General features: G+C 36.1%; 3 protein-coding genes across 4 annotated transcripts; 1 reads left to right on the forward strand and 2 right to left on the reverse strand.

The window, feature by feature from the left end:
* Positions 1-1,435: 1,435 nt before the first annotated feature.
* On the reverse strand, positions 1,436-2,793 carry LOC111455048 (probable O-methyltransferase 3). The gene is made up of 2 exons (XM_023096571.1): positions 1,998-2,793; positions 1,436-1,763 (listed from the first exon to the last, which is right to left on the reverse strand). The coding sequence occupies exons 1-2, from the start codon at positions 2,790-2,792 to the stop codon at positions 1,464-1,466; spliced, it is 1,095 nt and encodes a 364-aa protein (XP_022952339.1). The 5' UTR covers position 2,793; the 3' UTR covers positions 1,436-1,463.
* A 3,184-nt stretch (positions 2,794-5,977) lies between these two features.
* Positions 5,978-7,338, forward strand: LOC111455043 (probable O-methyltransferase 3). 2 transcript variants are annotated; one of them, XM_023096567.1, is made up of 3 exons: positions 5,978-6,337; positions 6,368-6,865; positions 6,959-7,338. In XM_023096567.1, exons 1-3 carry the CDS (start codon positions 6,041-6,043, stop codon positions 7,256-7,258), a joined length of 1,095 nt encoding a protein of 364 aa, XP_022952335.1. In that variant the 5' UTR covers positions 5,978-6,040; the 3' UTR covers positions 7,259-7,338. The 2 variants fall into 2 exon arrangements, with proteins under 2 accessions (XP_022952335.1, XP_022952334.1); XM_023096566.1 differs by having other exon boundaries at positions 5,978-6,865; positions 6,959-7,337.
* A 2,180-nt stretch (positions 7,339-9,518) lies between these two features.
* LOC111455049 (trans-resveratrol di-O-methyltransferase-like) lies at positions 9,519-10,965 on the reverse strand. Its single transcript, XM_023096572.1, has 2 exons — positions 10,167-10,965; positions 9,519-9,822 (listed from the first exon to the last, which is right to left on the reverse strand). The coding sequence occupies exons 1-2, from the start codon at positions 10,959-10,961 to the stop codon at positions 9,523-9,525; spliced, it is 1,095 nt and encodes a 364-aa protein (XP_022952340.1). The 5' UTR covers positions 10,962-10,965; the 3' UTR covers positions 9,519-9,522.
* Between the last annotated feature and the right edge of the window lie 2,902 nt (positions 10,966-13,867).

A 13,867-nucleotide genomic window follows, 5' to 3' on the forward strand; every position in this document is an offset into this window, starting at 1 on the left:
TTTTTTTTTTTTGTTATATATTTTTGTGATAGAACATGAACATTCTACACAAACTGAGAAAAAAAAATTATAAGAAAATTAAAAGAGATAAGCGCAATGAAACATATATCCGATCGTGAGCCTAAAGCTCTGATACCAAAATGATATGGAAATCAACCCAAGGGAAAGTATGGAACGGATTACCTTGATGATCAAGATCAAGAGTAAAGAAAACTCGTTTCTAAACTCGTGATTCGAATCACTCCACAAGAGGTTTGATCAATACCACTTGAATGACTCTACATGCAAGTTCTAAACACAAGAATTTGCAAAGAAAGTTTAGCTCTTAACAAAGCTAAAATAGAAATTCTATTCTTAATTCCAAAATCTGATGTCTAATCAAAGAAAAGAAGGCTTTATATAGCCTTTACAACCTTAACCTATGTCATACATAACTCCCAAATTAAATGGGCTAGTAAATGAGAAATACCCATAACCTCCTCATTTAAATGGCTAGTTAAAGGTGGAATATAGTAACCTACGTGGGTTACAATATAACCTTAACTCCTATATTTAAAACTAGCTTAAATATGACAAACAAATAGTTAAACTATAATTAAATAATGCAAATAATAAAATGTGCTTTTTAGTCATTCTTGGACTATTTGATAAATTCAGCGGAGTTCATTAAATGCAACTTAAAGTGCATTTAATTCATCTCTTTCTTGAACCTCAACTTTGCACAACATATAAGGGAGGTCTCCAGCGTCTTCTAGAATTTCCTTTGATGAGCTCACCATAGCTTGAATATAACTGTATAAAGTTTGTTGTAGCTTCTTGGCTCTCGTCCTTGTAATTGGACCTTGAGGTATGGAAATTCCTTGGTCGTGGTTCATATCAGAAAATGTCTTCAGAAATTATGTTTATATGAGCTCTATCGTTACTATCTTAGCTTTGCGAGAAGGACAACAGTTGTAAGTTGTCATGAAGAATAGGTTCATGTATTTCCTATCTATGTATTGCACTTATTTGATTCATAACCCTTTTTGGTTCATCTTCCATTTTGATATGATACATAAATCATCTTGATTCATGTATGACATCAATGCTTCTATGCCTATATAAAAATTTATTTAATATTGTTTTGAGACGTGGAGTTATACTATTTTGTATTTTTGTTGAGTGACACTTGGGAGACTTCGTAGTGTGAGAGTGAGAGCGTGAGAGATGTAAACACTCTGGTTATAATGATTGGTCACCACTCATGGATGTAGGAGAATTTCTTCTCTCCGAATCACGTAAATCTTTGTGTCTCTTTGTTTATTTTCTATACGATCAATTCTATTTCTACTTCCACTACAACAGTTGGTATCGGAACATTTAGGTTATGGCATATCGGTCCAACAAAAACAACGGTTGTTTTATTTTATTGATAAAAGTAATTCAAATGGTTGGATCAGGCCCAATTACATAACAAGCTTTGGTTAAGGATAAATTTCGATAAGAGACCTCAAACCCAGAATTGGAAATATCTTGTAGCCACTAAATCCAGCATCTTTGATGAGTTGAGCCCATTGTTTTTCATCTCTCTCTTTTCCACCTAACATCAGCATCATTACCATGTCGAAGGAAAGTTGAGTTTCAATGAGGTCATCTCTTTTGTTGTTGCCTACCACCATATCAATTACTATCACTTTCCCATTCTTTTTATTGCTTGCAATGGCTTCTTTGCAGTTCTTCAAAATCTTCACACATTCTTCATCGTTCCAATCATGCATAATCCACTATTTTCAAGTATTCACAAATTAGAATTGTTGGATGATAAAAGTCGCATATCGACTAAATTAGAGAATGATCATGGGTTTATAATCAATGAATACTATCTTTATTGGTGTGAGGCCCTTTGGAGACCCCAAAATAAAGCCATGAGAACTCATGCTCAAAGTCGATAATATCATAACATTGTAGAGAGTCATGTTCATCTAATAAGAATAAGGTATTAGAAATGAAGTTTTTACCTTCAATAGAATTGCATCAGCGGGAGGAATGGCATGGAACATGTCACCTTCAACATATTTAAAGTTGCATTCGCCTTTCAAATCACCCACAACCTGTGGGAGATCAAACACAGTGCATTCCATTTTAGGAAAGGCTTGAGCAATAGCTTTGACCACATTTCCAGTCCCACCTCCCACATCAACCAACGACCCAAACCCATCGAACACATCTTTATATTTCTCCAACAAAATACGTATCACAAACTTAGCATCACTCGCCATGGACTTATTAAAAATGTCGCCATCATCCGTCGAGTCATTCCCAAGACACTCCCAAAACGAGACTCCATTGGCTGTGTCAAAGGGTGATCGATCCTCAGTTTGGAGCCAGGTTGGGAGGGAGCGCCATGACTGGAATAAAGGCGATTCAAAAACAAAAAACACGTAAGGAGCTAGAGTCAAAGGGTTGGTTGTAACAAGAAGACGAGATGAATTAGTGAGCACATATCCCTCATCCTCTTCACCGTTTTGTTCACTTAGTTTTTGCGTTCGAAAGAAGCCAGAGTGAACTAATACACGCATTAAGCGATGCATGTGAGGGGTCTTTTGTGGGTGGAGTTGGAGGGCGGAGACAAGTTTAGAGAGCGGCATGGGGTTGGGGCCATAGCGGTGGATGATGTCTGGTATGCCAACTTGAACCGCATATTTGAGAGCCATGGACTTGTTGATCGCCAAGATGTGATTCCATATGTGAGATTGAGCTTCCAGCAGCTCGTCGCCCTCCACTTCTCCCATTTTTACACCTTCCAAATCCATATCAATTGTTTATATATATACATAGGAACATTGCATTCTCGTTATTTATGATATATAGCAACTAGATTTGCTCAAGGATATATTAAATTATTAACTTTTACATTCCCAAGGTTAGATCAGGATGCATGCAAAATGGGATACATTTATTTTATTTAATGTGTAGTGTTCTCCGCTGATTTAGAGAATGATCATGGGTTTATAATCAAGTAATACTCTCTCTATTGGGGTACGAGACCTTTTGTGGAAGCCCACAGTAAAGCCTTGAGAGCTTAGACTCAAAGTGACAATATTACACCATTGTGGACAGTCGTGATTCCTAACATGGTATCAGAATCATGCCCTAAACTTAGTCTCCTCAAATATCGAACAAAGTACTCCAAAAAAAAAAGGAGTCGAGCCTCGATTAAGCGAATGTGTACTTTGTTCGAGGGGAGGTAATGATCATGAGTTTATAATCAAGGAATACTCTCTTCATTGGTATGAGGTCAATATCATACCATTGTGGAGAGTCGTGATTCCTAACAATATGCATCCAATTGTAACCAATTTACTCGATTAAGCGAAGACGTACTTTGTTCGAGAGGAGGTAATGATCATGAGTTTATAATCAAGGAATACTCTCTTCATGGGTCTGAAGTCAATATTATACCATTGTGGAGAGTCGTGATTCCTAATAATATGCATCCGATTGTAACTAATTTACTATTAGGTAGAGCAAAATATTTTATTCGTCACGTGCTAACTGTGTTTAACTCGTTCACAGAAAAATATATAAATAAATAATTTAATATTGTTTCTGTCTATTTTTAATAATCAATGATCAAACTGGCCACACTGTGGGTCATAGGATTCTTAATAAATCTTTTTTTAAGTCATATGTAATATTTTAAAAAAATTTTAAAAATTAAATTGTTCACTCCCTTGAATCTCTCCATTCACCGACCTTGATCTGATCCCGTCATGGGATCCGAACCAAGCTCCGGATCTCAACTTCGACAGCCCAGCCTTCCGAACTTGTGCCATCTTTGGTTGTCTAATCCTTACCAGCAGCGTCCACAGCCCAATCCACTCCAGCCCACATTCTAGTCGCTAGACTAGCCCAATATTCTATGTAGTCCAACCAGTAGCATGCCCATGGCCCAATCGGCCACCATCCACCCAACTTCTAGACCTGCACCGACTCGGTTTAGTGACCCGACCCATGACCCAATCCACAATCTGATTTGACCTATGTGACTTTATGGACCATTCTAGTGAGGTTATGGGAGGTAATTGAGGTGAGTACATACCAAATTATCCTTTTAACCGGTTAGAATCGAAAATAAAATAGTAACTTTGGCTTAGACCAACCAAGTAAGTTGCTCTATTATTGATTTGAATGGACGAATTGTATGACGTAGGATGACGCGTGCCTCATGACCCCAACATGTTTCATGATTATGATTGTTTTGCATGTATTATGCTACATTACACTAGGATATGTCATATTATGGTATGTTATGTTGTGATTATACTATGTTGTACTATACTATGTCATGTTGTAGAATCATATTTATATTTCGATGGTTTATGATGCATAATTCTCCATACACTAAGCGATATAACTCATATTAGGTATTATGACAAGGATTACAATGAATTCAATCTACATGTTTTGATCCATGAGGTTGAATTCCTTAGTCCAGCTGAGTGTTTGCTTGGCCATGCACTAGTACAAGTGTATGAGTGCGCTGAAAATAACGATCATGTGCTTGATCGATTTCAACTTATGTTTGAGCTTACTCTTTAGAACATGGGAGGAATCAATATTGGTACATAGATTTAATAGTTTGAAAATGTAAATTTCAAAATGTTCTAAAAATCATCCCTTCTTTATACCAATACTTTATAAAATGTGTGACAGCGACAATATTGGTAACTTATGCCTTTGGTCCCTCGTTGATGTTACCTCTAGTTGGACCTTTGTACTTTGAAGATGATTAACTAGCTGGACCTTTGTACTTTGAAGATGATTAACTAGCTGGACCTTTGTACTTTGAAGATGATTAACTAGCTGGAACTTTGTACCATTCGTCCTATCTATCATTCACACGTGTTTCTCGTTTAATTCATCATATGTTTTTTTTTTCTTTATATCATTTTCACAATTATATAATACTATTTTACTTTTAGTTTTTTCAAGAAGTTTAGTTGTTAATAAAGATAGTGATACGTGGAAATCACTACAAGGGGAGTAAGATTCGGATTTCCTTGTTGATCGAATATCTCAAGGCAAGAACATTGTTTGAGATTCGAATCACTTCACAAGCAAGATCGATCATGTCTAGCTTGAATGATTCTTGTTGATCAAATATCTCAATGTAAGAACACTTGTTTGAGATTCGAATCACTCTACAAGCAAGATGATCATGTTACAAATAAACTTAGTCATTGGTTAAAGAATGACACAAATGCTTATTTTACTGTATTTTCTAAGTCCTTTTGCAAATACAACATACATGACTTTATATAGCCTCAAAACGAAACTATTAAAGGCATTCCAAGAGTTATAACATTCATACTTAATAACCATAATTAACCATTATGTAATTGTAACCTAATAAAAAGTCTTAAAATACATTAATGAAATACAATAACTCTAAATTACTGTAAATTGTAATCCACCCAAAATTTATAACATGAAACTTCATTCTTCTTCAACGTGGTATGAATTGAAATATTTTTTGATAATTTCAACAATATTTTCTTCACATCTTCGTTGAAGCATATTGTATGATTGATGTATCTTGGTTTATATTAGATAGTGTCCCTTACTTATATATCCATGATCTTCTCTTTAATAGGTTAATGTGGGACTTCCACGACCCTCAATAGCATATGTTGTGAGATGCTTAGGATTGTGCTCCAGATTTTACCTAATTTAGATTGACACTCACCAAATTGACAGCTGGATCTTTGTATCATTCGTCGTATTTATCACTCCCACGAGTTTCTCGTCTTTAACTCATCAGACTTTTCTTTCTTCACATCATTTTCACAATTATTTGATATTATTTTGCTTTTAATTTTTTCAAATAGTTTCCTTATCTATAGTGGAAAATTTTCATTTTAGTGAACGATGAAAAGTAACTTTAAAACGTTAGAAATTTTTAGATAAAAGAAAAAAAGTTTGAAGATGATAGTATAAATAGGACGCCCTCTCACCTAAACTTCTTACACTCCATCATTCTTTCTTGTTGATTGTGGATATGAATTTTGAGGGTGAAAAGATGTTGCCAATAGTTGCAGGCGATGAGCTGCTGGAAGCTCAAGCTCACATATGGAACCACCTGTTCAGCTTCGTCAACTCCATGACTCTCAAATGTGCGGTTGAACTAGGCATACCAGACGCCATCCACCACCATGGCCCTCACCCTATGCCCCTGTCTCATCTTGTTTCAGCCCTCCAACTCCATTCTAATAAGACCCAATTCATATATCGCTTAATGCGTCTATTGACTCACTCTGGCTTCTTTGTTGCACAAAAAGTGCCCAAAAATAGTGGCAAAGAAGAAGAAGAAGAAGAAGAAGAAGAAGAAGAAGAAGAAGGGTACGTCCTAACCAATTCATCTCGTCTTCTTCTTAAACACAACCCTTGTGGGGTAACACCTTTATTACTTTCCATGCTCCATCCAACCTTCATGGAGCCATGGCAGCTCCTCTCTGACTGGTTCAAAAGTGAAGACCGAACGCCATTCGATATGGCTCATGCAATGTCATTTTGGGAGTTCATGGGCAGTAAGCCGAAACATGGTGACATCTTTAACTCAGCCATGGCGAGTGATGCAAGGTTGGTGATGAGTGTGTTATTGGACAAACATAAAGGGTTTTTTGAAGGAGTTCGCTCGCTGGTTGACGTGGGTGGCAACACAGGAACTGTGGGCAAAGCCATTGCAGAGGCTTTCCCACAAATTGAATGCACGGTGCTTGATCTTCCCCAAGTGGTGGGTGAGTTGAAGGGTGAAGGGAACTTAAAATATGTTGAAGGAGATATGTTTAAAGCTATCCCTCCTGCCGATGTTCTTGTGTTGAAGGTAAACTTAATTTGTCTTGTTTCTACTTCAAAAGCTTCAATGTATTGAATTAATATTAAATTGATGGTATTTTTGCATATGTGATGAAATTAGTGGATATTACATGATTGGAATGATGAAGATTGTGTGAAGATATTAAAGAATTGCAAAGAAGCAATCACGAGCAATGGAAAGAAAGGGAAGGTGATGGTGATTGATATGGTGGTAGGCAACAAGGAGGAGGATACATTGATTCAGGGTCATTTATTGTTCGACATGGCAGTGATGGTTTTTGTAAATGGAAAACAGAGAGATGAGAAGGAGTTGAGTGAAGCATTCAAGGAAGCTGGATTCAGTGGCTACAAGATCTTCCCCATATTGGGTTCGAGGTCTCTTATAGAAATTTACCCTTGAGACTATCTTCCATTTAGTGATATTTCATTTCATGATTTATTACAAAAATGATGTCTTAAGGATATTATGTAACGTTGAAGTAATCCCTTTTTGGTGCTTTTTGATTACCCTTTTCTGTTATTAGGAGTCTTGGGCACCTCTCTATGTATTTCTACTTCAAAGTTTAATTGAATAAGAGGGTTTCTTTCACGTTTGGTCTTTTTGTTGGCTCTTGTTATTTCCACGACCCATAAACCCTAAACCCTAAACCCTCGACAAAAAAAAAAAAAAAAATGATGTTAGTAATGGGTTTGTGGGCTCCTTGTTCTGGCAGCTCAAAAACGACGCATTTGGCTAGGTATAGACATTTTGGTATTGATTTCTATATATTTTTTCTCCTAGTGTCCTTGCAGTTGGTTGGTTGGTTGGAAGAATTGTATGATGTATGATGATGCATGCCCCCATAAACCCTACATGCGTCGTAATTATGAAAGCTATACTATGCTACGTATGTTACGTAATGACCTATTATACTATGTTATGTATGTATGTAATGTCCTATTATGTCATCATGTCGTGTGTAGCTATGTTATAGGTTATACTATACTGCGATGATGTATGATGAAAATCATGATGAGTACTATGCATACATTACTCATGTGTACTATGACATGAATGGAAGGAGAAAGATTCTTATTATATGCTATGATTTTAAGTCATGAAAACTTCATGCATTTATGTATGTCATGTGCATCGAAATATATTAGGGGCATCCCGAAAACGTCCGGGTCAAAATATGGCTTTCAAATTAAGTTCTGAACTAGTGGATGCTGGAAGGGAGTGGCGATGTCATACGTAAAAAGGAAGAGACTCATAAAATGATAGAAACAAATAGAGCTTTTGTACATTTTCGTTAATCCATGAACAGGATCTATATAGACACATAGGCGCATGGATCCATACATCTCGATCGGAAAAGAATCAATAGAAAAAGAATTGATCGATATATTTCTTGAAACAAACGAAAAGGAAACAAAAGAATAAGTAGAATATAAGTAGAATAAGTGTTGTTTTATTGATAAAAATAATTAAAATGTTTAGATCCGTGCAATTGCTAGGCCAGCCCAACAATTTATGTAGTGTAGCTAGTGGCATGCCCATGGCCCAATCCCAAATACATCAATATTCAACCATTTGTCGTTTCTTTTATTATTTAATTTTTTTCTGACTTTATCACAACACAAAAGACAAGGCAACAACAACCTTTAAAAAAATGTTTACTAAAAAAATAACGTTGGAACATATTAAATTAGTTTATTTCTTTTTACTTTACCTTTTGTTTTATATTTAAATATTTACACCCACCTAATTTAACTTTTAAGAGCATGTCACGGGTTATGAACTATCCTAATTAGTGCGATGAATTATTTTAATTTTAAATTGAAAAGTAACGATCATTATGAACAACATTTATATAATTATCAATATATGCGGAGGATTATGTGACTCTTGTCTTACCATTATGGACCATTCTGGAGCTATTTGTGATATTATTGGAGGTAATTGAGTTGAGCTAAATTAGAGGATTATTTGAGATGATTAAGCAAATTATCCCGAGTGGACTCATGCTTCAAGGTTAATTTAAGACTAGCACCAAAGATAAAATAGTAACTCCAACTTAGACCAACCAAGTAGCTCTATTATTTGTTTGAATGGACGAATTGTATGACATATGATAGCACGTGCCTCGTGGTGCTTGCATGTATCACGATTATAATTGTTTTGCATGTGCTATGTTGTGTTATGCTACGTTATACTAGGATATGTCATATTATGATATGTTATGACTATACTATGTTATATTACACTATGTCATGTCGTAGGATCGTATTTATGTTTTGATGATTTGTGATACATAATCCTCCATATACTACGCCATATAACTCATATTAAGTATTATGACAAGGATTACAATGAATTCAATTTACATGTTTTAATCGGTGAGGTTGAATTCCTTTGTCGAACCGCGAGTGTTTGCATGGCCATGGATTAGTATGTCTATGAGGGCACTGAAAATAACTATCGTGTGCTTGATTGAATTCAACTACTATTAATAAACATTTCGTTTGTAGGTGTGTGTGAGTATGATCGATCTTGTTTCCACTTCCACTACCACAATTGGTATCAGAACATTTAGGTTGTTGTCATATTTGAGTACAACATTTTTTATTGATAACAATAATTCAAACGGTTCGATCCAAGGTCAATAACATAGGGAGGTTTGGTCAAGGATAAATTTCGACAAGAGACCTCAAACCCAGAATTGGAAATATCTTGTAGCCACTATATCCAGCTTCTTTGATAAGCTGAGCCCATTCTTTTTCATCTCTCTCTTTTCCACCAAGCATCAGCATCATCATCATATCGAAAAACAGTTGAGTTTCAGTACACTCATCTCTTGTGTCGTTACCTACCACCATATCAATTACTATCACTTTCCCATTCTTTTTATTGCCCGTAATTGCTTCTTTGCAGTTCTTCAAAATCTTCACACATTCTTCGTCGTTCCAATCATGTAGTATCCACTATTTTCAGACGTTCACAAATTAGAATTATTAGATGATAAAAGTCCCACATCGGCTAATATAGAAAATGATCATGAGTTTATAATCAATGAATACTATCTCCATTGGTGTGAGACCTTTTGGAACCTCAAAATAGAGCCACGAGAGCTCATGCTCAAAGTGGACAATATCATACCATTGTGGAGAGTCGTGTTGATCTAATAAGAATAAGGTATCGGTACCATTGTGGAGAGTCGTGTTCATCTAATAAAAATAAGGTATCGGTATCATTGTGGAGAGTCGTGTTCATCTAATAAGAATAAGGTATCGGTACGTATATATAAAAAAGGAAATGAAGTTTTTACCTTCAATAGAATTGCATCAGCTGGAGGAATGGCATGAAACATGTCCCCTTGAACATATTTGAAGTTGGCTTCGCCTTTCAAATCACCCACAACCTGTGGGAGATCAAACACAGTGCATTCCATTTTAGGAAAGGCTTGAGCAATGGCTTTGACCACATTTCCAGTCCCACCTCCCACATCAACCAACGACCCAAACCCATCGAACACATCTTTATATTTCTCCAACAAAATACGCATCACAAACTTGGCATCACTCGCCATGGACTTGTTAAAAATGACGCCATCATCCGTCGAGTCATTCGCAAGACACTCCCAAAACGAGACTCCATTGGCTGTGTCAAAGGGTGTTCGGTCCTCAGTTTGGAGCCAGGCAGGGAGGGAGCGCCATGATTGGAAGAAGGCCGACTCAAGAACACAAAACACAAAAGGAGCTAGAGTCAAAGGGTTGGTTGTAACAAGAAGACGAGATGAATTGGTGAGCACATACCCCTCGTCTTCTTCACCGTTTGGTTCACTCAGTTTTTGCGTTCGAAAGAAGCCAGAGTGAACCAATACTCGCATTAAGCGATGCATGTGAGGGGTGTTTTGCGGGTGGAGCTGTAGGGCGGAGACAAGTTTAGAGAGCGGCATGGGGTTGGGGCCATAGCGGTGGATGATGTCTGGTATGCCAACTTGAACCGCATATTTGAGAGCCATGGACTTGTTAATCGCCAAGATGTGATTCCATATGTGAGATTGAGCTTCCAGGAGCTCGTCGCCCTCCACTGCTCCCATTTTTGCACCCTCCAAATCCATATCAATCAACATTGTATTGTCGTTATTTATGATCCAACAACTAGGTCTGCTGAAGGATGTGTTAAATTATAAGGTTTTATATTCTCAAGGTTAGATCAGGTTAAGGATACATATATTTTGTTTAATACATATATTTACCAAAGTTAAATGTGTCTAATTGTAATTAGTTTATTATTAGCTAGATCAAAGTATTTTATTCGTCACGTGCTAACATGTGTTTAGCTAGTTGATAGAAAAATAAATAAATAAATAATTTATTATTGTTTCTGTATATTTTTAATAATCAATGATCAAACTGGCGCTGTCACAAACTATAGTTTAAAAAATTTGAAAAAAAAAAGAAAAGAAAAGAAATTAACTTATTCACTCCCTTAAATCTATGTATTCCATACCAAAGACGTCCACAACCCAATCCACTCCAGCCCACATTCCAATTGCTAGACTAGCCCAATAATCTATGTAGTCCAGCCAGTAGTATGCCCATGGCCCAATCTCCCACCAACCACCCAACTTCTAGACCTGCACCGACTCGGTTTAGTGACCCGACCCATGACCCAATCCACAATCTGATTTCACCTATGTGACTTTATGGACCATTCGGTGATGTTATCGGAGGTAATTGAGGTGAGTACTGAGGCAAATCGTCCCTTTAACAGGTTAGGATCGAAGATAAAATAGTAATTCTAGCTTAGACTAACCAAGTAAGTAGTTCTATTATTGACTTGAATAGACGAATTGTATGACATAGTAATTCTAGCTTAGACTAACCAAGTAAGTAGTTCTATTATTGACTTGAATGGACGAATTGTATGACGTACAATGACAAGTGTCTCATGGCCCCTGCATATTTCATGATTATGATTGTTTTGCATGTGTTATATTGTGTTATGCTATGTTACGCTAGGATATGTCATATTATGGTATGTTATGTTGTGACTATACTATGTCATGTCGTAGGATCATATTTATATTTCGATGATTTATGATGCATAATTCTCCGTACACTGTTATCACGCATGTACTAAGTTCATGCATGTTTTGAAATTAGTTTATTTCTTTTTACTTTACCTTTTGTTTTATATTTAAATATTTACACCCACCTATTTACACCCACCTAATTTAGCTTTTAAAAACATGTCGCCGAATTATTTTAATGGTAAATTCAAAAGTAACAATAGTTATGAACAACATTTATATAATTATCGATATTTGCAAGGTTGGTGATGAGAATCTTATTGGGGAAACATTTATATAATTTTTGTTGTTTCTGTTGGATGAACACGACTCTCCACAATTGTATGATATTGTCCCCTTTGAGGCTCGAGTCCTTTAGAGTCTTAGTCATTTTTTACTGCCTTCGAGGAGGCTTGGCTCCTTTTCTTTTGGAGTTCTTTGTACGATATTTGAGGATTTACCAATTTATTGGCACGACTAAGTTTAGGGCATGGCTCTGATACCATGTTAGACGAACACGACTTTCCACAATGGTATGATATTGTCCACTTTGAGCATAAGTTCTCATGGCTTTGCTTTGGGTTTCCCAAAATGCCTCATACCAATGGAATTAGTATTCCTCACTTATAAACCCATGATCATTTCTTAAATTAGCCGATGTGGTACTTCCATCATCTAACTATCCAACTGTTTCTACTTCAAAAGCTTCAATATATTGAATTGATATTAGATTGATGATAGTTTTGCATATGTGATGAACTTAGTTGGTGTTACATGATTGGAATGACGAAGAATGCGTGGAGATGTTGAAGAAATGCAAAGAAGCAATCAGAAGCAATGGAAAGAAGGGGAAGGTGATGGTAATTGATATGGTGGTAGGCGACGAGAAAAGGGAGGATACGTTCATTCAAACTCAGTTGTTGTTTGATATGTTGATGATGGGTTTGGTAAGTGGAAAAGAGAGAGATGAGAAGGAGTGGAGTGAGTTATTCAAGGAAGCTGGATTCAGTGGCTACAAGATCTTTCCCATATTGGGTTCGAGGTCTCTTATCGAAATTTACCCATGAGAATGTCTTCCATTTAGTGATGTTTCATTCTATGATTTACTACAAAAATGGTGTTTTAAGGATATTGTGTAAAGTTTATGTAATCCCTTTTTGGTGCTTTTCGATTACCCTTTTGTGTTATTAGGAGTCTTGGACTCCTCCTCTATGTATTTCTACTTAAAAGTTTATTTGAATAAGAAGATAATTTCTTCCGATTTCTTGGTTTAATTGTGAACTTTGAAGATATTGTCAAAGTGGCTCAAGTATCGAACAAATGATGTATTTTTTTTAGGGTTCTAGAGAAAAAGTCGAGCCTTGATTAAGGGAGGATATTCGAGAGTTCTAGAGAAGGAGACCTCAAGGGAGGCTCTATGGTGTATTCCACAGCTCACAATGTTCTTCTATTTTTGCCCAAATAATTGTTACGATTGCACAACAAGACACGCACTTGAACACAAAGAAATAGGAGAGAGAAAATGGAGGAGAACTCTCGCTCAAGGTTTATATTGATGACTACAGGCTTTAGGGTTTAGAGAAAATACAAAGAATAGAAAGTATATTTTCAAAGCTTTACTCGATATAACTATCTATTATATATGTGATGTTCTACATTGGTTGGGAATGAGAACAAACCACCATTTATAAGGGTGTGGAAACCTTCCCCTAGTAGACACATTTGAAAGCTTTGAGGGCAAACACGAAAGGGAAATCTTAAATAGGACAATATTTGTTAGCCGTAGATCTGGGACGTTACAATATATAACTATATACGTAGCTTTTTATTATACATAACTATTTACTATTTATGACAATTTATTTATTTATTGTATTTTTACTATGCATAACCTAACCATAATTGTTCCCTTTTTATTGTACATAACTATTTACTATTTATGATAATTTAAT

This window comes from Cucurbita moschata, unplaced genomic scaffold (genome assembly GCF_002738365.1).
Source record: "Cucurbita moschata cultivar Rifu unplaced genomic scaffold, Cmos_1.0 Cmo_Scf00017, whole genome shotgun sequence".
NCBI classification, from domain to species: Eukaryota; Viridiplantae; Streptophyta; class Magnoliopsida; order Cucurbitales; family Cucurbitaceae; genus Cucurbita; species Cucurbita moschata.

Coding starts and splice junctions, on each gene's coding strand:
- LOC111455048 (XM_023096571.1), bottom strand. CDS start 2,792: ATGGATTTGGAAGGTGTAAAAATGGGAGAAGTGGAGGGCGACGAGCTG. Junction 1,764..1,997: donor CTGATGCAATTCTATTGAAG/GTAAAAACTTCA, acceptor ACTTGAAAATAG/TGGATTATGCATGATTGGAA.
- LOC111455043 (XM_023096566.1), top strand. CDS start 6,041: ATGAATTTTGAGGGTGAAAAGATGTTGCCAATAGTTGCAGGCGATGAG. Junction 6,866..6,958: donor CCGATGTTCTTGTGTTGAAG/GTAAACTTAATT, acceptor TGATGAAATTAG/TGGATATTACATGATTGGAA.
- LOC111455049 (XM_023096572.1), bottom strand. CDS start 10,961: ATGGATTTGGAGGGTGCAAAAATGGGAGCAGTGGAGGGCGACGAGCTC. Junction 9,823..10,166: donor CTGATGCAATTCTATTGAAG/GTAAAAACTTCA, acceptor GTCTGAAAATAG/TGGATACTACATGATTGGAA.